The 22854-nt window shown below is 38.2% G+C and overlaps 2 protein-coding genes and 1 long non-coding RNA gene across 3 annotated transcripts; 2 read left to right on the top strand and 1 right to left on the bottom strand.

Annotated features, from left to right (window-relative positions):
• Positions 1-28: 28 nt before the first annotated feature.
• On the bottom strand, positions 29-14830 carry LOC144660697 (UDP-GalNAc:beta-1,3-N-acetylgalactosaminyltransferase 1-like). The gene is made up of 5 exons (XM_078521407.1): positions 13773-14830; positions 7476-7686; positions 5493-5562; positions 1380-1491; positions 29-974 (listed from the first exon to the last, which is right to left on the bottom strand). Exons 1-4 carry the CDS (start codon positions 14769-14771, stop codon positions 1476-1478), a joined length of 1296 nt encoding a protein of 431 aa, XP_078377533.1. The 5' UTR covers positions 14772-14830; the 3' UTR covers positions 29-974; positions 1380-1475.
• Positions 9217-12192, top strand: LOC144661051 (uncharacterized). The gene is made up of 2 exons (XR_013572191.1): positions 9217-9798; positions 11680-12192. It is a non-coding gene; the product is annotated as an uncharacterized LOC144661051 (long non-coding RNA).
• A 5257-nt stretch (positions 14831-20087) lies between the features above and the next one.
• On the top strand, positions 20088-22690 carry LOC144660260 (apoptosis regulator Bcl-2-like). The gene is made up of 2 exons (XM_078520867.1): positions 20088-20638; positions 21883-22690. The coding sequence occupies exons 1-2, from the start codon at positions 20183-20185 to the stop codon at positions 22003-22005; spliced, it is 579 nt and encodes a 192-aa protein (XP_078376993.1). The 5' UTR covers positions 20088-20182; the 3' UTR covers positions 22006-22690.
• Positions 22691-22854: the final 164 nt, after the last annotated feature.

The raw sequence follows: 22854 nt of genomic DNA, 5'->3' as shown, positions 1-22854 counted from the left end.
GGTAGATGGGTGGGGTTGTACACAAGGAAGAAATAATATTATTTATTAGTGCCACATTTTTATTTTCCGTATTTAAATACATTTTATTTATTTAACTTCTACCAATGAAAAGTTATGTTACTGATTTGCACATTTTTTGAAAAATTCTCTGTGAATGTAATGTATTACTTGTACAGAACATCAAATTATTCTACAAGAATGATTAATTACTGTACTTCATTATTCTTTTTTTTTCTGGATTAACCTATATGCAGGCAACAACAGAAAGGGAAAAGACAGGAGATGGGCAGTTGTTTTTACTAAAATGAAAAGCAAATAGGCACAAAAAACAGAGGGCAACAAAAGATGCAATTTGATGGCAGCTTCTGGGCAACATTCGCGGGTATCATTGCACTGTTACCCTCTGATGTCATAGATTTTGCAATGTTGCCGCTCAGAGACTTTTGGTGGAAAACAGTTTTATTGTTAGATGTCATGTGACCTCGAAGAAGCTGATAAGAGTGCAAACTGGAACTTAAGCTATGTAACAATAAATTCTATTATAAATGTACAGGTGTTCAAGGAAAAAAACCCAGCTGAATCTGTGTGTCTTTTTTCTTGTTTTAATTTGCAATTGCAAAGGTCCGACTTCCCCTTTCTTTTGTTCCTGCAACAAATATGACAGTTTATGGAACCCATTTAGACTAACTGAAACCATTTCCCAGCACAAAAAGCAAGTAAATGTTATTACAAAAAAAGAGAAAAGTCTCTGGCACAAGATGGCATGATGATGTTAATGCGATATCCATGTCATAGAAGTCTGCAGATGTGTTTACAAGATTGCAAATGAAGAATGTACAAGTACCAAAAGTTCTCTTCAGTTGGAAAATCCAGAAAACAAAATTAATTTAAAGCAGGGTTATTTCTTTGCGCCTCCTTCGGCAGCTTGTTTCTCTGCGGCTTTTTTCTGTTTTTCCCTCATCATAGCTGCATCCCTAAACACACAAAAACAATATTTTAGTAGCAGGAAGAAACAAAATAGGCAACATTGACAAAGTTGAAAATAAATGTGGATAATTTTAGGAAAATCTGTGACACACTAACCAATATTTAACTTAACAAAATTAAAAAAATGACCAAAGGCCAATGGATCCAAAAAGGATTGTTTTCGTGATATCAGTTTTGACTGCAATACTGCTAGTCTACATCAAGCGATGAAGCATGTTGGTTCACTGCTACATTTTGATCCTTATTATCATTCTGACTATTAGATGTCATTCCCTCATAGATCTGCTGTGTTGTTAATCGGCTGTTGTGGTATCCAAGCTTAAGGAATTTCAATTTATTTATCTGTATTGAGGTTATTAGAATGAATTATTTTTAATTGACCTTTTGTATACCTTTCTTTTCTTTCTTTCAGCGCAGCTCCACTTTCACCAGCTCCTTTCTTCTTTGCCTGTTCTTGCTGTTTCTTCAGATTTTTTGCACGAGCCAACTCACGCTGGTTTCCACCTGTAAGCAAGTTCGATCCCCAGGGTCAATAATTATTACCGTCTTTTTTTTAATCTCTTCATAGAGAATGATGATTTCTGTTTCTTAAATCTAACTAAAGACAACATAGGGCCGTACCTAGCAGGGGTGGTGGGGTGGCAGTTGCCCCCGCCTGGAAAACTAAAACATGGCTTGGGGTGAGACTGGATGATTGTCCTGTCGGGATGGTTTATGTCAATAAATGGGTTGAGCAATTTGCTTGCAAACAAATATTTTTTTATGTGCACTTAATACGTCAGAACTGTTTTATTCAATACGTGAATTTAATTGAAAAACAAGAACTAATTTAAGTATCAAAATGTCACGAAATGGCACGTTCTTAATTATGTTTTGTTGCTAGCTTTTTAACATAAGGGGTACTTTTGTTTGTTACGGTATACTTTTGGCTTTTTGCTAAACACTGTAACATGATACAATTGTACTATTGTTTTTCTCACTCTTGTAACATGACACTTTTGTTTTTCTCGAAAAAGCCATGTCTCCATTTAACACGCTCAGTAGTCATTGAACGAAAAGTAATATACGAAGTAATAAACGAATCAAATCGAAAACCATCTCTCCGGGAAAGTTCTTTAAAGCGCAGTACACCTGGAGTATTTGTTTCCTGTGAGAACTGTTAAAACAAAAAATTTTGTTTCCTTGTAAACGTTATTCAACAAACAAGAACTACTTAAGTTATCAAATTGTCACGGAATGGCACGCTCTTATTCTGTTTTTGCCGTCGATTGTAGTTGCTTTACCTACCTTTACCTATACCGGTTCATTAAATGTTTGAACGAGATGTTTTAAAGGTATAAACACAAACACCACTTCTGAATTGGTGAATTGATCAAGACGCTTAAGAGACTAATTAAATTAATTGCGGTTTGCATTTGGCGTGACAGAGTCTCCAGTAATATTTAGGAATCTAAAGAAGATTCCTTTCCTTTTCTTTGACTCTTTGTAAATATGCCTACAGTATTAACATCATAATGTGAAGCGCATTGATCACGAGCTTTGTAAATGTGCTATATAAGTTTCCATATCATCAACATTATTCTTTTAATCTGCTTTGTGCAAATGCGTTATGTGATTTTTAATTTTTACTACTTTCAGAAAAGTTAGCCTCTCCAAAACAAACGCTCCAATAAGACGAATAACAATTTTGTGTTGGGCCTTTTGCTGACCGGCGTGTGCATTGTAAGCAGGCGAGCGTTACGAAAAACACATTTTTAATCCAGGGTTAATTCACAACTCACCAATTTCACCTCCTACAAATCTAAAGTCTTTGAACGAAATCGCTCACTACAACTGTGTCAGATTGCTTCCCCTTTATAAACTACAATTTGATTGGTTCTGATAGTACCTGAAACCTAATTGGTGTGACAAAGTGAAACATACATAATGTACTTCACTGACTGAGTGACTGACTGACTACATGGTCCATCACGACGGCTAAGAGCTATTTTTGAAAAAATAACTCTGAAACTAAGAGAACTAAAGAAAAAAAAGAAAAACTAAACTAACAAACCCCAGTTGCCCCCCGCCAGGAAAAGTTACTTGCACCCGCAGACAAAAAATCCTAGGTACGGCTCTGTAACATGTGATCGCACTGTACCAACTACCTATTTCTTTGTCATCAGATTATTAGAAAGAAACCAAAAATCTTTGTGTAGTCTCAGGAAACAGAACTTTTTCTTAGTGCAACTTTGGACAAAAATCATTTTGCACCAACATTAGACCTGAATTGACTGACCATAGACGGAAAAAAATAGGACTTGAGCCCACAAACCAATGGAAAACCATTACCTGGTCAGCAGGCAACTCAAAACAAAACATGTGACCTCGAGTTCTACACCTTGTTTTGATAGCTGTCAATTGACCATAACATGGATGTCCAATATCAAAGATGAAAGCTGATAACAAAGTTAACCTATTTCAGCTTCCAACGTTTTCTATAACCCTACGAAATCTCTCCCAAAACTCGACAACTGAACGCCGCCATCTTGGAGCTGGTAATGTATGCGTGACGTCAAAGAGCTCAGCCTGAAGTTTGGCGGGAAAATTTTAATAGTCCAAACTCCTTGTTTTTGTATTTCTTGGAGCTCTGTTTGGGCAAAATGGAGCTGCACAAATAGGCATTTTGACAAACAAAAGCCACTATGAAGAAACAAGGAGTTTCAAGTATTTAAATTTTCCCGTCAAACTTCAGGCTGAGCTCTTTGACGTCACGCATACATTACCAGCTCCAAGATGGCGGCGTTCAGTTGTCGAGTTTTGGGAAAGATTTCGTAGGGTTAAAGCGCACGTTGGAGGCTGAAATTTTGGTGAATAACATATTTTTGTATAAACGTTTTATTGGCGTAAAGAAAATAAATGGCCATTCTGGAGTGAACTTCTCCTTTAAGTAAGAATATAATGTTGCTTCACTCTCTACACCTGCTGCACAGCAAGGAAATTATATCCTTCAGTACAGGTTGTGACTCTGTTAATTGTGAGATTTTTGTGTCTCTGTCGTGGTTCAATGTTACCCTTGGTTCAATTTGGTATTTTCCTTTGTTTTATATTACCATACAACAGAACAAAGGAAAATACCAAATTGTATCAAGGATAAAACTGAACCACGACATCTCATCATGAGATTGAACTGAAAACCATGAATCTCACAGCAAAATCGTAAGCCTTGAGAGGGCTGCAGTACTCCCCCAGGGGGGTACTCGGGATTTCAAGACAAAGCGATGGGGATGATCGAAGGTATTTTCTGGGTTTAAAATTTTCGATTCCGGCTTTTTTGGGGGGGGGAGTAGAAAATTTGGCAACTATTTTTTTTTTATTTAAGTAGGAATGTTTTTGGGTATTGAAAACAATCTAAAGATTCATGCAAGCGCCTTGGCTGTGCAGTTCTGCAAATAAAGTACAAACAAATGTGTTTTACTGTTGGTTTTTTCGAGGTCAATTTTTAATCTAGGGGTTTTTTTTTGGAGGGGGGGAGGGTTATGTTTGAAGCCCTAGGGATTTTCTGGGTTTCGATTTTTGCCCCCATTCGATCATCCCCATCACTTGAAAGCCCGAGTACCCCCCTGGGCAATCACAGCACAAGATTTGCTTCATCTTGACCACTCATAACACAAGTCATAATAATATCAAGGTAGTAAGTAAAACATGAGCCTGAAGGCTGAAGGCTTACTGAACTGTTTTGTTTTCAAGTTAGTCTCCAGCCGTGCAATGGATAGCAATTTAATTATAATAATAAAATACCTTGACTTGTAAAAGGATTGTCTAGTCATTTTAGATTTGATATGAGAAAAGTAAAGAATTTGGTGTGATAGTGAAGACAGGAGTGTTTAAAAAGGCTTACATCAACTAAGAGGAATTCTGAATGACAATATTTAAAGATGAACAAACCTTATGTTTAGCAACTATAGTATAATTTGTAATGAGCAAACGGCAAAACAAGTAGGTGCTGTTGATCTTTGCATTTACTTCCTGCACGAATTTTACAATCAAATTAATTATTTAAACTATTCACTTCACACACGCTTTTGAGACATCTAAGAAAAAGATTTATATACCATCAGCCAGGTTCATCATCAAAGTTGACTACGGATTCCTGTTATTTATCGATGATAAGTCACTCGTTCGACGTAATGCATGTATAGATTGTTTATTCGAACCGAGTTCGAACCTTGTAGATTTTCTACATGCATATCCAAATTAAACTTTATTACTAGAAGAGTAATTTACTGTCTATTATCTTAGCGTTTTAATTGAATCGAATCGAACAATACTGACTATACAAGAAGTTTATAGCCAAGAGTAATATGACACGATTCTACTGTCTCAAACAGAAGCTTTTCTCACTAAGCTTATGAAGTGCTGATGTTACAAATTTACGTGGATGTTATGAAAGAATCCGCTACGATCGCAAAATGACGAACGCAAATCAACATTAAGATTTTGAGATAGTTAAATAAGGTACTTACGAGTCATTCTGTGAAGAATCCCAAAAGAAGAAAGCAAATCTTCGCGAAAATGACGTTCGCAAAAGCTGCAAACAAAGTCCCACACACTACTAAATCGACAATACAAGATCCTTGTTGTCTTGAACTTAGGAACCAAGCCTGTTACTCAAGTGAATTTCCCGTGAACCCTTGCCGTCCGCGTAACCACAGGGAGCCCAAGGTCCTGCTCATTTCACGCGGCAGTCTCTCGGAATCCGCTAAAACTTGAAATAATGGTCCCTGGAAAGGGGAATAGGATAAGTCCTAAGTCCTAGAGAGAAGCCTTGCGTGACTGAGAGGGAATAATATTAACTTATTTAATAGATTAAAATCTAGGGAGAAATAGGTAGATGGCGCTGAAAGGTCCACATATATAAATTTAAGCTGCTTTCTCCCTAAAAAGCTAATCCAAACTTAGCAATGGCATGAGAATGATAGTGAACTTAGGCGAGTAAATTTCAGCGTTTTCCCTTCTCGCTTTCCAGGTAAATAGATGAAGAACAAAATAGATGACGCAATGAGTAATGGGCTGGTCTACTGTTTAATAAAGTTCTTCAAAAGTGCGCAAAGGAAAAAATACCTGAACGAGCGCAAAATGTTGCTAGACTACTGAACTAACTACTGAGGTATGTGACTGATTGAAGACTGAAAAACACGCAGACTGAAAAAAAAAACTACTTATTTCTTATAAACTATTTTATTGTCTATCTATTTGCTTATTTAGTTGTTCGTTTTTTTGTCTAATTACGACACGGAAAATTTATTAGGATTTCTGCGCCAAAGGAAGAATACGTATACTTATCAAGCTGTCCTTTATGACTTGTAATGAATGTTGTTTTACCACTATTCTTATAATTTTACATTTACTATTATGAGGCTTAAATTTAATCAGGTTTTTATCGCAAATACGGGTTTCACTCTCTTTAAATAAACTTGTTTCTTTCTTTACTCTTCATTTTACTTTACTGAGCATAAATTGACAGAAGTCGGGTTCTTATCACTGTCGCTGATCATATGGAATGAAGGCGTTTAAACGAAAATGAATGCACTCGCAAAAAGCGCATGGGTACGGTTTGTCCCCACCCCACTGCTTACAAATCATCAATTCTCTTTTTGTGCGCACCATGGATAGTAAACTATCCATTGTGCGCACACGTGTTACGCTTAGGGCTTTCCACAAGTTGCTCGGCAACTTTTTGGCAACTTTTCACATTTCGAGCAATGTTTTCCCCTTCGAGCAACTTGTTGCATTTTGAGCAATTTCCAGACCGAAGATCTCCGAAGATTATCCGAGTGCTGCTGAAAGACCATACGAACGTTTCCGAAGATTTACGAAATTTGCCGAAGATTTTCGAAGACGTTTCAATTTTCGGCTCACTCTACATTAAAACATTACAAAACTTGTCAGGAAACATGACGTCATCTATATCTACACGATTTTTCTCAGTTAAAGAAAACTTTGTAATTTAACAAATTTTCCATTAATATGCTATTTAGATACTTCTTTCGTTGTAAAATGCAGAAAACCGCTTAGAAATTTAACCCTCAAAGGGAATAAGCATATATTTAGAGAAATTTTCTTGATTAGAAGCAGCGTTTTGGATTTTTTGGAGCAACTTTGGAGCAATTTTTTTTGTAAGAAGCAACTTTTTGGGATTTTTGCAGCAACGTTTGAGCAACTTTTTGAGAAATAACGGGCAACTTTTTGGGAAATCTCGAGCAACTTGTGGAAAGCCCTAGTTACGCTTGTCACGTGTCACATGAGTCGCGCCCGCACAAGAAACCAGGAGGTTGCAAAATGAAGGGACAGGTCGCTGGCTGAGGGCAATTTAAGTCAGCCAAAGCATATTAAAAAACCCTGCGACTTTTTCTGGAAATTATTTGAAGATAAAATGTCAATCTCACTTTGTGTGCCTCATGCATACATGAGATTTAATGGCAAGTCTCTCTCGGGTTCTTGGTCGGCACAAAGTTCTCTCAGATGCTCCACATTTTGACTCAGATAGAACATGTCTTTTGCGAGAACGCCACCAAGGACACAAAAGTGAAGATCTTCACACTCAGTCAGCATCGTGGTGTAAGCGATGTCAAAACGAGAACCTTCGTCAATCCATCCAATGCCAAGATTTTGCGCCATAACTCCAAGGAATACATCATCGATGTGGATTAGTTTCATCTAAAACATGCAAAAGAAAGTAATTAGTTTAAGTTTCAATCCTAGTTAAGTGTATAATAAATATACTACTGTCTGCTGAGCGGCTGTCTTGCTAACCTGAGATCATGCCCACCCTCCCTCCCTACTTACCCCTCTCCCTTTCAAAAATGAGAACGCCTGATCCGGTGCAGGTTACTGTCTTGCGCCTTTTTCAGACTGGTTCACACATTGGACACAAACGGAGGCATCCAGTACAAGTACGTGTGAACCCGATCCCGTAATGAAAGCGAAAGCACGAGCACAAGAAAAGTGGAGCATGCCAATGCCATAAGATCAAGCTCCTTAAACAAAGTTTTTTAAAAAAAAAAATTTGGAAACCCATCACTGGATGGCACAAAGTTGTAATATAGCGAAAAGTCGCGAAAAGGCATAAAAATATTGCATTTTTACTTATATATAAACGGCGGAAGTGACGATCCACATTCTAGCAAATCCTTAGTAAACTGCGATTAATACTGTATTTTTTCATTCTAGCGTTAAGGTAGACATGCGTGATTCCAAACTACTAGTGGTAGAATTATGTTTGGGCATGAAAATACTTCAAGCCTCCGGTTCAAAAATATATAATCAATACTGTAGCTTTATTCCTATAAATACCCCAATTCTGTGCTTTTACGATGTCATGGGGTCAATAATCCGTGCTTGCTGCGCGCACGACATTATGTACATGACGATCAGGATCAGTTTTAAAAATTATATTCACGTATTTATACGTTTTGCTTGCGAGAAGCTACCTTTGACTGGGCAATTAAGTATGTGGTTTGTTAGTACTGCACACAAACTGCATAATCAGCAGTCTAATTCTCATCTTTAGCCTGCTCCATGCTTCGGGATTAAATATTTCCTCATTAGCGGACGTTTCCGTTATGTCTTTGTTATAAACAAATTGTCGATGGAAACGCGCAAGCATGCGTACGCCGCATTTGGAGTGTCGGACAAATGAAGTCGCTTTTCCTTTATCTCTTTAAATGCTGCTATATTTTTTTCTACGAATTGCTACAGCTGAAACTGCAAGAATAGTAGAGTCCAGCTGCGCTAATCCATGTCACTACTTTCGTTAATTTCTGGCTTCCTTTTCAGCAATTTTGATTGCATTCCAGGGAATTAACTTTTCAACATAACTTTATTAAATTTAATTGTGTCATCTGCTGCTGTTTCGATGTCATGGGTCACATACCTGTATTTATTTACATTTTATCCTTCGATTATAATCATTCGACGAAGTCATGGGATGAAGTGAGCAAACTAGAAATTGTATATGTAGAAAGAGGGTAATGAAAAAAAAAATCAAAAAATCAATGCAATTTACAGCTTTACACTCGCAGACATGTTTTAGTTATTCGAACCTGTACCACATGTACACTATCCATTCGGATCAAGCGTACGTAGAGGCATGTGGCAAAGCTGACATTAAATTGACCTGGATTTAATTATAGCAAACGTCTTTTACTTTAAAAGAAAATAATACTCTTCATTACCAGTATACTTATCGGGTATTTTGGGAAATATACTTTTGCGATGTCAAGAGGTTAAGCGTTGATCTATACCGCAAATGCATGTTGATTCAGCAACTCAAGTTTGAGATACCTTTCCTAGAAAGACGCCAGCTGTGTTTGCACTCGGCAGTCAAGCGCTTTCACTTCTGATTGTCAGTCGCTTTGCTCTTGCTTGAAGGCAACGAAACTTTAAAACTTTCGCGCGCGAAGATGACGAAAGTGACGACCATTTTTTGCCTGTTATGCCTTATCACGCTTTTTACTGAAACGAGCAGCATTTTTTGGGATAGACGTAGACGATCCTCTCGACGTCGTGGATCCACATCAACCTGTAGTATCACAGATTGCACAGTCAGCTCATGGTCAGGCTGGAGCAGTTGTTCTTATCCTTGTGGCACCAGTGGTACTCAGTGGAGGTCGCGATATAAAACGAGTCATGAGAAATGTGGTGGTACTTGCCCTTATGGTTTATCTGAGTCACAAGCATGTAACAGAGGCAATTGCCATAATTCTGGTACACCACACAGTACAGGGTGTCACTGTAGATCTGGATTTACTGGAACTTGCTGTCAATATGGTAAGTTTTTAAAAGAATTTCACGCAACGTTCTGGAAAGTCACAGAGCATTTTTGCCGTTTATAGCTTCCTTTTGTTCTGTAATGCTCCTGACTCGTCCCCAGTCGTCTTCATACAGCACGCGGCAAAGATACAGCGGAGGGAGAGACGGGTACCGAGAAAGGGAGCGCAAGGGGAGATGCTAACCCACCTCGCGCGCGTGCTTCTCCCTTTGCCGCGTGCTATATGAAGACGACTGGGGACGAGTCAGGTAATGCTCCTCTTTTTTACACTTTTCAGTTGGTGATTCAAAGGGCAGCAGGAATGCGGTGGGGATGGTGGGCCTGCATGGGTTAGGGCTTTCCACAAGTTGGGCAACTTTTTGTCAATTTTTCAAATTTCGAGCAACATTTACCCTTTAAGAGACTTTTTCCCTTTCGGGCAACTTGTTGCATTTTGAGCAATTTCTAGACCAAAGATCTCCGAAGATTGTCCAAGTGTTGTTCGAAGCGTAGGAACGTTTCCGAAGATAAAAGAAGTTCCGAAGATTTTCGAGGAACATCCGAAGACATTTCGACCTTCTACTCAATCCGCATTACAAAATTAGTCAGCAGACTAGACGTCATCGATATCTTCACGGTTTTTCTCAGTGAAAGAAATCCTTGTAATTCAACACATTTTTGCCCTAAAAAGTTTCTTTTACACTTCTGTTACAGTGAAGTTGCATGAACCTGCTTAGAAATCTTAACTTCAAAAGGAAATTAGCATATATTTGAAGACATTTTCTTGATAAAAAGCAGCGTTTTGGATTTTTTGGGCAACTTTTTTTTAATGAAAAGCAACTTTCGAGCTCCTTTTTCAGAAATTTCGAGCAACTTTTTGAAAAATTTCAAGCAACTTGTGGAAAGTGCTAGCCGCCCTGGGTCCTGCACCATCGCCTTTTCAGGGAAAAAGTGAGAGGCCGGAATTCAACCCGGGTCCTCACTTTTTTGCCATCTGTGTGACCTACCTTGCGTGCAAGTCTGAAATATAGCGGTTATGATGGTTGTCGAATTTTCTAGCATAGTAATTTTACTTTTGATGCTTACGAAAGTTATCCCGAATTGCTTTTGCTTTACTAAATTCTTTATACGGCTTTATAAAACGAATAACGCCACCAGGACCCATTCAACCAAACATTCTGCCTGAATTTCACCATACAGGAGAATGTCTGATGTTTCAGAAGTGATGTTTCAAAACTAAGCATGGGCCGAGTTGTGGGTGGGTGTTCGGAAGTATATATCCATGGTACACAAAAACTTGCAGAACCTTTACGGATCTTTTAAGACCTGCTAAAGATTCTTAAGGCAAGATTAAAGTTAAAGTGCCGATCCACATTCAGCAGTATCCTTAGTAAACGGTGATTACTTCTGTTTTTGTTTTTTCGATTTCTAGATCTAGCGAATAAAGTTAACATATGGGCTTGCAACAAACTGCTGTGCATAATCAGCAATCAAATTCTCAACTTTAACCTGCTAATAGTAATCTTTTTTAAATCCATGCGTCGGGATAATTTCTTGCTATTTTTAGTTGTGCATCAGCGGACGTTATTATGAATACCTCCTGCCAGCTTATTTCGATTTAATTTTGATACCCGTCACTTGATGGCACAACTTTGTCTGCTGCAAGCTGCTACGATGTCATGGGATCACATATCTCTTTCAGTTCACCTCTTTAATTAGATTATCTTTTGAAAAAAAGTGAAGAATTTAGACAAAAAACAACTTAAATTGCAAGGGTACGACGGAAATAAAGATAGGCAGGCTTGTTAATTGCCAACTGATTTCGACTAGCAGTATTAGTCTTCTAAGGGCCAGAGTAAAAAAAATGTTATTAAGTGTGTCGTCATTTTGTTTAATTGCAGGCACTCTGTACTAGAGATGACGCCATCAACAATCAACTGCGGTTTTTTTTATTAAATACTTCGCTTGCCGACGTTTCCATGCCGATGCCATAAGAAAAAGGTCCTTAAACAAAGTTTTTAATCTTTGGAAACCCGTCACTGGGCTCCTGATAGCACAAAGTTGTAATATAGCGAAAAGTCGCGAAAAAGCATAAAAATATTGCATTTTTTAATTTAAACGGTTGATATTCTAGCAAATCCTTAGTAAACTGCGATTAATACTGTATTGCTTGCATTCTAGCGTTAAGGTAGACATGCGTGATTCCAAACTAGTTGTAGAATTATGTTTGGGCATGAAAATACTTCAAGCTTCCGGTTAAAGAATGTATAATCAATACTGTAGCTTTATTCCTATAAATACCCCAATTGTGTGCTTCTACGATGTCATGGGGTCAATAATCCGTGCTTGCTGTGCGCACGACATTATGTACACGACGATCAGGATCAGTATTAAAAATTATATTCACGTCTTAATATGTTTTGCTTACGAGAAGCTACCTTTGACTGGGCAATTAAGTATGTGGTCATAGGCGTACGGGCACCTTCGGACCTGGGGGAGGGGGGGGGGGGGGGATCTTATTGCCCGAAAAAAAATGTCATATAGTTTTGTACAAACCTTAACTAGCCTGCTTGCTTGAAGTCCTTTGATTTGATAATTCCGTGGCGTTGCCCGAAAATTTCAATGCACTGTATCCTTTTCTTCGGAAATATTTTATTTATTCACTCTAGTTCAGCAAAAATTAAAGTATTTTTGGGGAGCCAATTTACATTGTTTTTCCCCCACTTGAAAGTTAAACAAAAGCGTGTGAAACATTCAGGGATGAATGGTTAAAACATTTCGTTGAAAGTTTTGAGCTAGTCTTGAGAACTAAACATTTGAGTCAAAAGCATTAACTTCATCGCATTGTAACAGCTTTGTTTCAGTCAAGGTCTTACACTGGATCCACCGCGCGTAAACGCTCAAACTATGGAAAAGCTGATTGCAACTGAATCAAACTGAGGAGTCATGCAGAATTTGCGAGGAAAATCGAAGATGATTATAGCAATTTGCGAGAGTAAACGAAAGCAGATGAATGAGAAATTTGGACTTTTGAACCACAAAGTTCGGTGTATTTCCAATACTTTTTCTGTTGGTGTGATTCGTTTTGAACGTTATGTTGAGATTTTTCGGCTTATTTTTTTTTTTCTCTCTGGGCTTGTTGCCCGAATTCTAAGCATTTTGCCCGAAAATTTTCGGCACTGGGGGGGCTGCAGCCCCCCTCGCCCCCCCCCCCCCCGCCTCGTACGCCTATGAGCACAAGGAATGTAAGAGGTTCCATTCTCTTCTGCTGTTGCTTGCGCTTTTCCTACGGTAGTTCAAACAACTCCCCCTCTTAGCCTACGGAAACTAAATAAGGCCATACGGACGTTTTCGAAGATTTTTGTTACATCCATGTAATTCAAAACATTTTTGCCTTTAAATGTTATTTAGATACTTCTGTTGGAGTGAAATTGCATGAAGTTGCTTAGAAATCTTACCTTCAAAGGGAAATTAGCATTTATTTGGATAAATTTTCTTGAAGAAACGCAGCGTTTTGGATTTTGGGGACAACTTTCGAGCAACTTTTTTTAATCCGCAAAAGCAACTTTCTTGGATTTTGGGAGCAACCTTCGAGCACCTTTTTCAGAAATTTCGAGCAACTTGTGGAAAGCCCTAATCACAAGTCGGGCTTTTACCCATACAGTAATTCTATAACAGGCCACTATATATACAGAAATGGTCGCCCGAGCAATTATCAATGACCTGCCACCACAGTCTGAATCTGTCTGTATTGGCAGGGTACAAAGAGAATTCACCATTGGTAGCATACACAAACATAGTCCAGTCCCTGGACTCTCTCTTTCGCGCGCCTGAATTCAAATCCTATAAAGAGCGCGCGGAAGAGAGAGTTCAGGGACTGGACTAACACAAACAATGCTATTGAGGATTTCAGCCATGCATGTACAGGCATAGATTAGCATAAAGGTTGTTGATAGGTTGTACTATGGTCTGTATTCAAACAAGAAAGAATTACCTCCCGAGCATAGTTCGCCATTCTTTCACCAACATCTCGCGAGAGGACGATACCTACACCTGACACATACGAAGGAAGAAGATCTTCCGACCATTGGTCTTCCGAGATAAAATAAGCACTTTGAGGATTTCTAACCGGCCTCACTCCGCCAGTATGACAATAACCCGTGTACAAGCCTTCTTTATGCTTGTACTCTGGCTCACTGCTGTCCCCTAATGAATACAGCCATTTAATTGTCTCGTGGACGTTGACAAACGAATCTGAGTTGACTTTTAAGATATACTGCGGATTACAAATTGAAGTGGCCCATTTTAGCCCCAAAAGGGTCTTCACTGTGTGAAGGTCATTTTGAACGTAAGTGTCCATAAAATTCCCGCGCAAAATATCACCGTACTGTTTCGCTTCCTTTTCGACTCTTTCATCATTTACCTCGTCGCCTCCCACCACGAAAAATACTTGAAAGGAATCGTGGGTTGAGTTAGAACTGAAGCGCTTCACTTCCGAAATGCTCTTTCCCCAAGAAGATCGTACAGCCTTGCGCGCTTCGAAATTTCTGCTTGAAGAAACAACAATTATAACGAGAAATACTCCTTCATTGCAGCTAGACGGAGTTAACACTAAGGGTTTCCCGTTTGACACAGGCGGGTACGGAGGCAAAGTCGGTTTCGGAGCATTCGTTGTGGTTGGTAGCTCGACGTTAATTTCCTCGTCGCTTACCTCATCCGCAGTGAGTTCCTCAGCGGGAATTTGTTGAGGAGTTTCGTCTTCTGCGTTCTCTATCCCTTGATTCGGTTCGGAACTTGCAATGTCCACGGCTGAATCATTGGAAGAGCATAGAAAAAGAGTCAAAATACAACCAAAAGAGAAAGATGCCACGCCAATCAGAAATGATTTGCCGATTCGCCAGCGCATAACGTCTGGTGGTGTGATCAATGCAAGTCTTCCAGCAGGCTCTCTACTCTTCCGCAAGTGTTTGCAATGGGGTCTGAAGACTTTCATAAGAAGCAAAGCATTTGTAAACGATCTCTGGCTTGCTTTTATAGAATATTGTTATAGTACAAGGATAAAAATGGTAATAAAAAGAAGCCATATGTAAATATTAATGTCAATTTTTAAAATGCTAAACGGTCGCACAAAGAGCAATAAATTCGGTTGCGTTGGAAACTTGACGCTTCTTGACAAGAATGTTGCCTCAGAAAAGACAAGACTAGAAAATAAGATCACTTTTTGGTTCTTTATTTATTCTTTACGTCTCTTTATTAAGCCCCAGAGGAACTTATGTCTTTTCAAAATTTTTTGAGCAAACTCAACGGAGCTCTTATTAGAAGAGGGGGGTGAATAGGGGTATTCAAATCCGCCGTTCCGTCATAATTTAACGACCGAATCCGTCGATCCGTTGTGATTTAATGACCAAATCCGCCGATCCGTTAAAAAAAGGTCTAACTTTCGAATCCAAATTTTATTTGTTGTCAGGATTTGTGAAAAACGAATCTGGGGTTGTTTTGTGTTATCTAAGAAGCAATCAGCATTTTACAATATTTACTATAAACTAAAAGGACTAACTCTACATTAGACATCTGTTGTTTTAATCCTACAATCCTACAATTTCCGTACTGCGTGATATGCGGTAAGTCTTGAGCGTGACCAAAAACCAACAAGTAAAACAAAGCAAAGCATTTCTGAGGATTATTGAGATCCGCGATCCAAATTTTATTGAAAGCAAAATCCAAAATCTGGGCCCAAAAATTGGATGAAACCGCGATCCGCTTCAATTGCAGGATCCGAAAATCCGTTAAAAAATTTGCTCTGAATCCGAAATCCGGGCAAAAATATTATCAAAATCCGTCGATCCGTTTTCCTATTCACCCCCCTCTTAGAATTGCGGGCTAATTTCAAGTCAGAAAATGACTAAGTAGACCGATTTCCGCCGCTCTCTCGAGCTCGGTAATCGAGCCTAATGAGCAAGCGATTATTTCTTAACAACTCATCTACAAAAGAGGTAGCAATAAAAAGTGAAATGTAATGATAAACACGAAGTTTTCACAAAATAATTGTTTTCTCCAGTTATTGCTGGCACATGTAAATGTAGTCCGGATTGTTTTAGTGCATATGGTATAGGAAAAAAAATAATGGTAAGCTGCGCATTTGCACAGCAATCAATCAACACAAGTGGCGAAGTCGCGAGAAACAACAGACGCCGGAACGAACCGGATGTCCAAAAAACCGGTTTCACGCAACTACGGGCCTCCATGATATGCCCTTAGGTTTACCTCAGTTAATTATGCGTATTTTTATCCCAATTATGCTCACCATAAAACTAATAATGAAATGAAGTTTTTTGAATGGTAAGTTGAAAATGTCGTGAAAAACAAAAATTATTAAATTACACTCGGAAAGTACCTGAGAAACCGAGAGTCAGCAGTTTAATAAACATAGAACTTCACTGAATTAATACTGACTTATTGATTTTCGGCTATAATGCATGAAAACCGAGCATGCGCTCCTAAGGGCTCCCAATCAAATTGCAAGTCTTCAGTAGCTGGCCACTGGCGGTTATCGTTGTTTCTGTGGCGTGCTTGATTTGTCAATATCAGTCACGTGTTACGCATTTAGCGGACAATTATCACGCAGTTTTAATACACAGTGAAAAAAAATTTACGCTATAAATAATGTTTGGCGGAATCATTTGCCTAACCGTTAAGCTTAAAATTATACCGGCACAAATTAAAGTGGCTTGCCTACCATTTGTAGCCGAATAAAAAAACAGGTTATAGGGTCATCGTTGCATAATTGTAACATGTAATTTAAACTAACCGACCAACCGGATTACAAGAGCTACTAGCTCATTCCGGTTTTTCAGTCCGGTAGTGAGGCGGACGGACTTTGGTCGACTTACCCTAAATGTTGTATTCAAAACAATAATTGAAGTGGACACGAACATTCTGACGACGAAGACGACATCGTGCTCTTTGGTGCCGTTAGTTTATTGGTGGGAACAATTTTTTTAACAGAATTCAAAGGTATTATAAAATAACAATTCCCACAAACCCACCAAGGGAGTTCTGAAGTCATTTTCGCTCTTATACATGGAAATTACCATCACAACAAATATTGCTACAAGGGAATACAAGAGGCAAGCACTTTAGCTGAAGAAACAAATGCCGAATAACTTAAATCGCGCATAGGTCTTCAAAGAGAGCCTGGAAACGGATATGTATCCTTTAAAATGGTTCGGAAATTCGATTTCCGTTCCAATCGGAAAAAGAGCAAACGGATTTTCAGGAAACTGTCTGATCTAACTGACTTCCAACCAAAATTTGCAGATGTTTCTGTCTGAATGGTCAAATTCTTGCAAGTATTACGACGGAGGCTATTTTGGCTCTCTCAACCGAGACTGGCATCTCTGGCGCTCCGAAGTCATTAAAATTAAGGAAATTGAAGAATTTGAGACTTGTATATTGGCATCTGGGTAAATATCTTTCAGCTGAGTAACAACTTAAAATAAACAGGTACTTGACAAAAAAGCAAAAGTACGTGGACTCAGTCCGGTTTCTTCTCTCCTCGCAGTTTTCGCAGAGAAAGACGTTAAACGACAGTAAAAATAGTAGAGAACTTTAAAGGGGCAATCCCCTTTGTAACATCAAAAAGATTAGAATGTTTTTGTCGTAACACTGGTCTAGCTAGTATACACTGTTGTACAATGAAATGCGTGAATTTAAAACAAAATTTAAAATGTTTAACCTACATTTGCTACTCTAGTTGAAAGATAAGTAACCATTTATTGGTAATTGTTTCTCGCACATACTCTAGGTTTTCGATTTTTCACCGCTCAAACGCAAGCCAATAATGGGAGTCGTTAAATCAGTTTTCATTAGTAGTCACTCCGTGGTCATTATCCAGCAATATTGAATAAATTACTCGGCAAAATTTCGTGTCGGCGTTCGCTTACTGTCTGGCTTGTTTGCGCCTTTCAGGTTATTTAATTTTTTAGGCCGGTTGACACGGCGTAGTCGGCGGTTTTTCTCACGCATATAGCGGCAAAGCAGGGCCGTTACCAGGCCTTTGGAATAGACGAGGCAAGATCTTGCTACGAGGTTCTGGGGGCATGCGCTCCAGAAAATTTGGAATCCTAGAAGCTCTGAAAACTCTTTCTTGAACATTTTCATGAGGCATTTCTTGAAAAGATAAATCTTGTTTAATAGGGGATTGTTTTCCCAACTAAATATATTTTCTTTTTAATTTTGAGTTAAAATCTAGACGAGGCAAGTGCCTTATGCTAGTTACGGCCCAGGGCAAAGCCCCGAGGATAAGACGCAAAGTTGTCAGAAAACTGGGGCGGCTCTTTGCGTCGCTCGCATAGTTTTTTGTCATTACAGCTCAACGAGTCTTCAACGAAACCGGCAGCAACAAAGGCGATTTTTTTTCTTAATTTTTTCCCACCTTTTTTTAGTTATATGTATTTTTTTAATATTTGGCCTAGCGGCTAACGTATATCTTCACATACTATGAAATATATTTTTCAATCAAACTACCAGCTAGCTGAAAAATCGTCACTATCGAATTCAAAACTTCTACTTGTTTTGGCTAAAGTTTTAACTCGAATAGCTGACAGCTTTATTTAAAATGATTCCTCTATGAACAAATGGTTCCTTCTCACATGCAATTAATTTTTCTGATATTATTTCGCAAGCGCAACTTTCGTGATATCCACTCGTCGAGCCTTCGTCGAAACAATTTTAAAATAGCAGAGCTACTATTAGAGTCTAGACGTCAAGCTTGCAATAAAAAGAAAATGTTGAATATAATTTTTTTAGTGAACAAAAAAACCTCTTTGCTTCTCATTTCTCAAATACAGATAATTACGATCTCCTAGGAAACCGAAATATTGTGATTTTAGGATATTTTGGGAGCTATGCACCTGTCTCAAGGCTGTGCGTCAGTCGAAGTATTAAAAAATTTATATCAATTTTCAAATTGCGAAATATTGAGCACGATTTGCGTACCGCATCTATAAATAGCATGGCGAATGCCAGCGGTTGCCGTCATAAACGAAATGACTTTCATAACAAATTTATAATGTATACCATGTCGACACGCTTGTTAAGAAGGAATTCGGAGCTGCATTTCAGGTCCTAAGCTTAATAAATATGTTTAAGTCTTAAAACACACACGAACATTCAAATTAAATATTCTCTGGCTGTCGAGTATCTACAATATTAAATCAAGTCTTGAACTCAGTAGAAACTGAAATATTTCCTCGCCGAAATTTCCCTGCGACGGTACTTATACCTCGCTGAAAGGTCCTGAAACGCTTGGAGATCGATCTAGGCAGTGTTACAGGTTTCAGGTCTGACAATAACGACCCAAAAATTTTACAGGCGTCTTTTTTATACCCACCAGCAAAGCAAAATATTGCACATGAAAATGGTTTTTGATGCAATTTCTCCAATCCTGAAATTTAATTATGCCCATAAAAATATTGTTTACCCAGGCATTGAATGTACAGAATAATGCAAGACTTAACAAGTTAAATGTAAAATAAACAGCAAGCTTCCCCGTGATATTTACATTATAAACTGCGATCTAGATCAGGCCTGCTTAAATTCACTATTTTTTCATGTTTATATGCCCTAGCCTAGCTTTCTCTCCCCTCAACCAAAATAAATAGGAAAAGGCAACTGATCGCCGGTATAAAGGACACATCATGCATAAACAACATGACTATCTAGGAAAGATAATGCCTGATTATATAGTGACTTCGCTTGCTTCGCCGCCAAGCATAATCCAGTTAAAAGTTACTTCGCCCGCATTTTCTCACGAACGACGGAATAGTTTTACTGCCCGCGTACTGTGTACTGTTGGTCGCGCACCAGACGGGATCGGAAACAGGAATGAAGCGAAAATTCTGGTTTCCGATCCGGTTGACTGCAGATGTTCCAAAACAATCGATATTAATTCGAGACACAAAGAGCCCAACACTCCACAAATACCGAGTGGGCGAATATACAGTTCTCGAAATTTTTATAAATCCTTCGATTCCCGAATTTGCAATTTATCATATGAAACCATTTAAAATTCTGTAATATTTACATTAAAACACGATATATTTTTTACAGTAAAAAGCTTTTCTTTATTCCAATTTATTTCTGGATTGTTTATCGATTTTTCTGGATACCCATTGGGCATTCGTACGTGAGGAATGATAATGAAAGTGACGTCAAAAGGGAATGAAGTCCGTAGCAACAGTGATGCATTGTCTAAATTTATCTACCAATCAGATCGTTTCATCTTTCTTCCTTTGCGAACTGATATAAAGGATCGCGTCTTTGTCAGTTCGAAGATCTTGAACAAGACTGATATTTCGTAACGACCGACGGATATTCATTCTACCCTTACACAAACGTTCTAGAATGGCACCGGCAGAAGTTTCTCACACTCCGAACATGTCAACGAACAGAAGAATGAAAAGCCAAGAAGAGAAAATCGCGCACGACTTGGCGTGTGACTACATTTACTTCAACAAACTCGGAAAGGAAGCGTACAGAGCGAACACTAAAGTTGCTGCTACACTGCGAAGAATAGGAAGCGAAGTTGAAACAAGACACGAAGCTTTACTGAAAAACATGTGCAACAAGCTCGACATCAGAGCTTCTACGGCCGAAATCACGTTTAGAACTGTTGCAGATGAAATTTTCAATACGGGAATCAACTGGGGACGCGTAGTAGTGCTGTACTGCTTCGCAGCCGAAGTCGCTACTTTCTGTAGCCGGCAAGAGATCGATATAGTCGATGATGTGGTCAGATGGATTTCTGAATACGTCTGCCAAAGAACCTTTACAGAATGGATAAAGAAAGCTGGTGGATGGGTGAGTTTCAAAGCGTAATAGAATAGAGTTAATTTATTCGCGTAATTTTACGTTATGTGAAACCTGGTTGCCACATGAACGAACTTCTTACAATGTTCAACATGAATGAAAGAAAAAACGCGTATACGGAAGGCGTTTTTTCTTTCTTTCTTGTTGTGTAGCCTTAAAATAGGTAATGAAAAGTTTTTGGAATCGAAAGACGGGAAGACGAAGTATGAAAATTTCGGTTTTTCCCACGGGAAGTTTCAATGAAGGCGCAAAATTATAAACAGAAAACTATCTGAATTATTCATCAAGGCAGCTGTTTGGTGGAAGTCTTGGCGATAAAGTCATTCCAGGTTTAAAATCCTTCTGGGAATGTTCACAGGAAATATTTTACCAAAGAAAGGCGATTATGCCGGGATGTTTTCGCCATCATTTTTGAGTCTAAATCCGTTCTTTTGCACGAAAAAACGATTACGTGCAAATACGTTTATGTAAACTTACTGAAGTTGTGAATTACCATAATTTTAGTAGTAAGATTTTTCGGGCGATAAGAAGAATTGAATGGCTAAAGAAGATTACGTGATAGCGGCCCAAAGCATGTTGAATTCTGACCAAAAATGATTGGATCCATTTTCAGCAGGCTTTATTTCACCTGGACCATCCCTTCCGTTTCTCTTGTCACGTTTTTTGCCTTGTTTGGTATTGTCTTGAGAGTAAACTTGGATCAATTCATATGACTCTCGCAGGCATAAACCTATCTTTCATTCAAAATACATGTCGAACTCCGTTGTTCAAAACGGTATATCTCTGTCTTTGGGTGTTCCATACTTGGCATATTTTTCTAAGTGGATTTTTGTATTGGACCATGAGAACTATGTAAATTATAATTACGGGGAAATGAAAGCTTTTGTAAGCATGTTCTTATTATCCCCAGGAGGAAAAATCCTTGGATTATAAAAAGCATTCTTTGTAATTTGCAGTGTGTAAGCTTAATCATCTGCGTGTTACAAATTCAGTTTTCTTGGTATTTGGACCACAAATTATAACAACAGAAAATATTTTAAGTATACCACAGCCATGCATGACAAGTTGCATACACTGAAGCCACATTTCTTTGAAGCTCTTAGTCACTGTAGCACAGCATGATCCAATGAAAATATGTCTATGCATGCCTTAAACGATAATAACAGTTGTTTTTAAGATGTTCATAGTTCATTTATTGTTTATTAACCTTTGGTATTTATCTTATTTATTTTCAGGATGCATTTTACGAACAATTCAAAGACCTGGGAGATGAAAGAGAAAAATTTTGGTGGAACAGCATTTTGTACACAACGCTTGGACTTGGAACCCTTGCTGCAATGTTGTACGCAAAGAGTTAGAATCAATGACCAAGCACCCATCCCTTTAAACTGCGTCATCCCAGTTGTGGATACTACAATAGCAAGAGCGATGTTTAGTATATTACGAGAAGTACTCAGATAACAAAACGGAGAGATATTTTGCTCTCACAGGAATGCAAAATAACATTAAAGCTCATGACCATACTCCGACAACTAAGCATCATGGAACAGGAAGTCATATATGAGAGCTAAGATTGTTAGCATGGAAACATTCTGTGTTGGTACACAATCTGCAGTCAAACTGCGAGAATTAGAAGTAACAAAGAGATGTTAAAGTTAACAAAAATATTGCGACAAAAGGACTGATTTTATCAGCCTGCATGTACAGGAACAAAGGACATATCTCATAGGACAGAGATTATAGAGATATTGTAGATACAGAGACTATATATTAACAAGTTTAATAGCGTTAAAGTTTTTTAAATAATTTGTAGTGACATTATTTTGGTTAACAACAAGCAGTAAGCTGTTGGATTGTGAACATTTGTAGATATCTTGAGTTAGCATAGCGTGTTTTCTTTTAGTTACATAACCAGAATATATTTATAAATAAGTTTCTTTCACCAAAGTTTAATTAAGTGATTTTAAAACTCTTTTATCTTACAGATAAAATAAAATGTATCCATATAAGTGGAATATCAAAATAAAAAAAAACATTGTCATATTTCTTTTGTCTGAAAAAAAAAACACTTCAGTTTTCAAAACAAGGTGTACATGTAGCCAAAATTGTCTGTCACCTCCTTAGTTGAGAAATGTCGAGATGAGTGACATTTTAGGCTACCTGTACATGTTGCGGCAAACAGTATTTATTTTTGGAGGGGACTGTCA

This window comes from Oculina patagonica, chromosome 1, assembly GCF_052425735.1.
Source record: "Oculina patagonica isolate OP01 chromosome 1, crgOcupat, whole genome shotgun sequence".
Lineage (NCBI taxonomy): Eukaryota > Metazoa > Cnidaria > Anthozoa > Scleractinia > Oculinidae > Oculina > Oculina patagonica.
The sequence above is the reverse complement of the archived record's forward strand: the minus strand, read 5'-3'. Positions and strand labels throughout refer to the sequence as shown.

Coding starts and splice junctions, on each gene's coding strand:
- LOC144660697 (XM_078521407.1), bottom strand. CDS start 14,771: ATGAAAGTCTTCAGACCCCATTGCAAACACTTGCGGAAGAGTAGAGAG. Junction 7,687..13,772: donor TGGCGAACTATGCTCGGGAG/GTAATTCTTTCT, acceptor TGCATGTTTTAG/ATGAAACTAATCCACATCGA. Junction 5,563..7,475: donor GCATCTGAGAGAACTTTGTG/CCGACCAAGAAC, acceptor TGGGACTTTGTT/TGCAGCTTTTGCGAACGTCA.
- LOC144660260 (XM_078520867.1), top strand. CDS start 20,183: ATGGCACCGGCAGAAGTTTCTCACACTCCGAACATGTCAACGAACAGA. Junction 20,639..21,882: donor TAAAGAAAGCTGGTGGATGG/GTGAGTTTCAAA, acceptor ATTTATTTTCAG/GATGCATTTTACGAACAATT.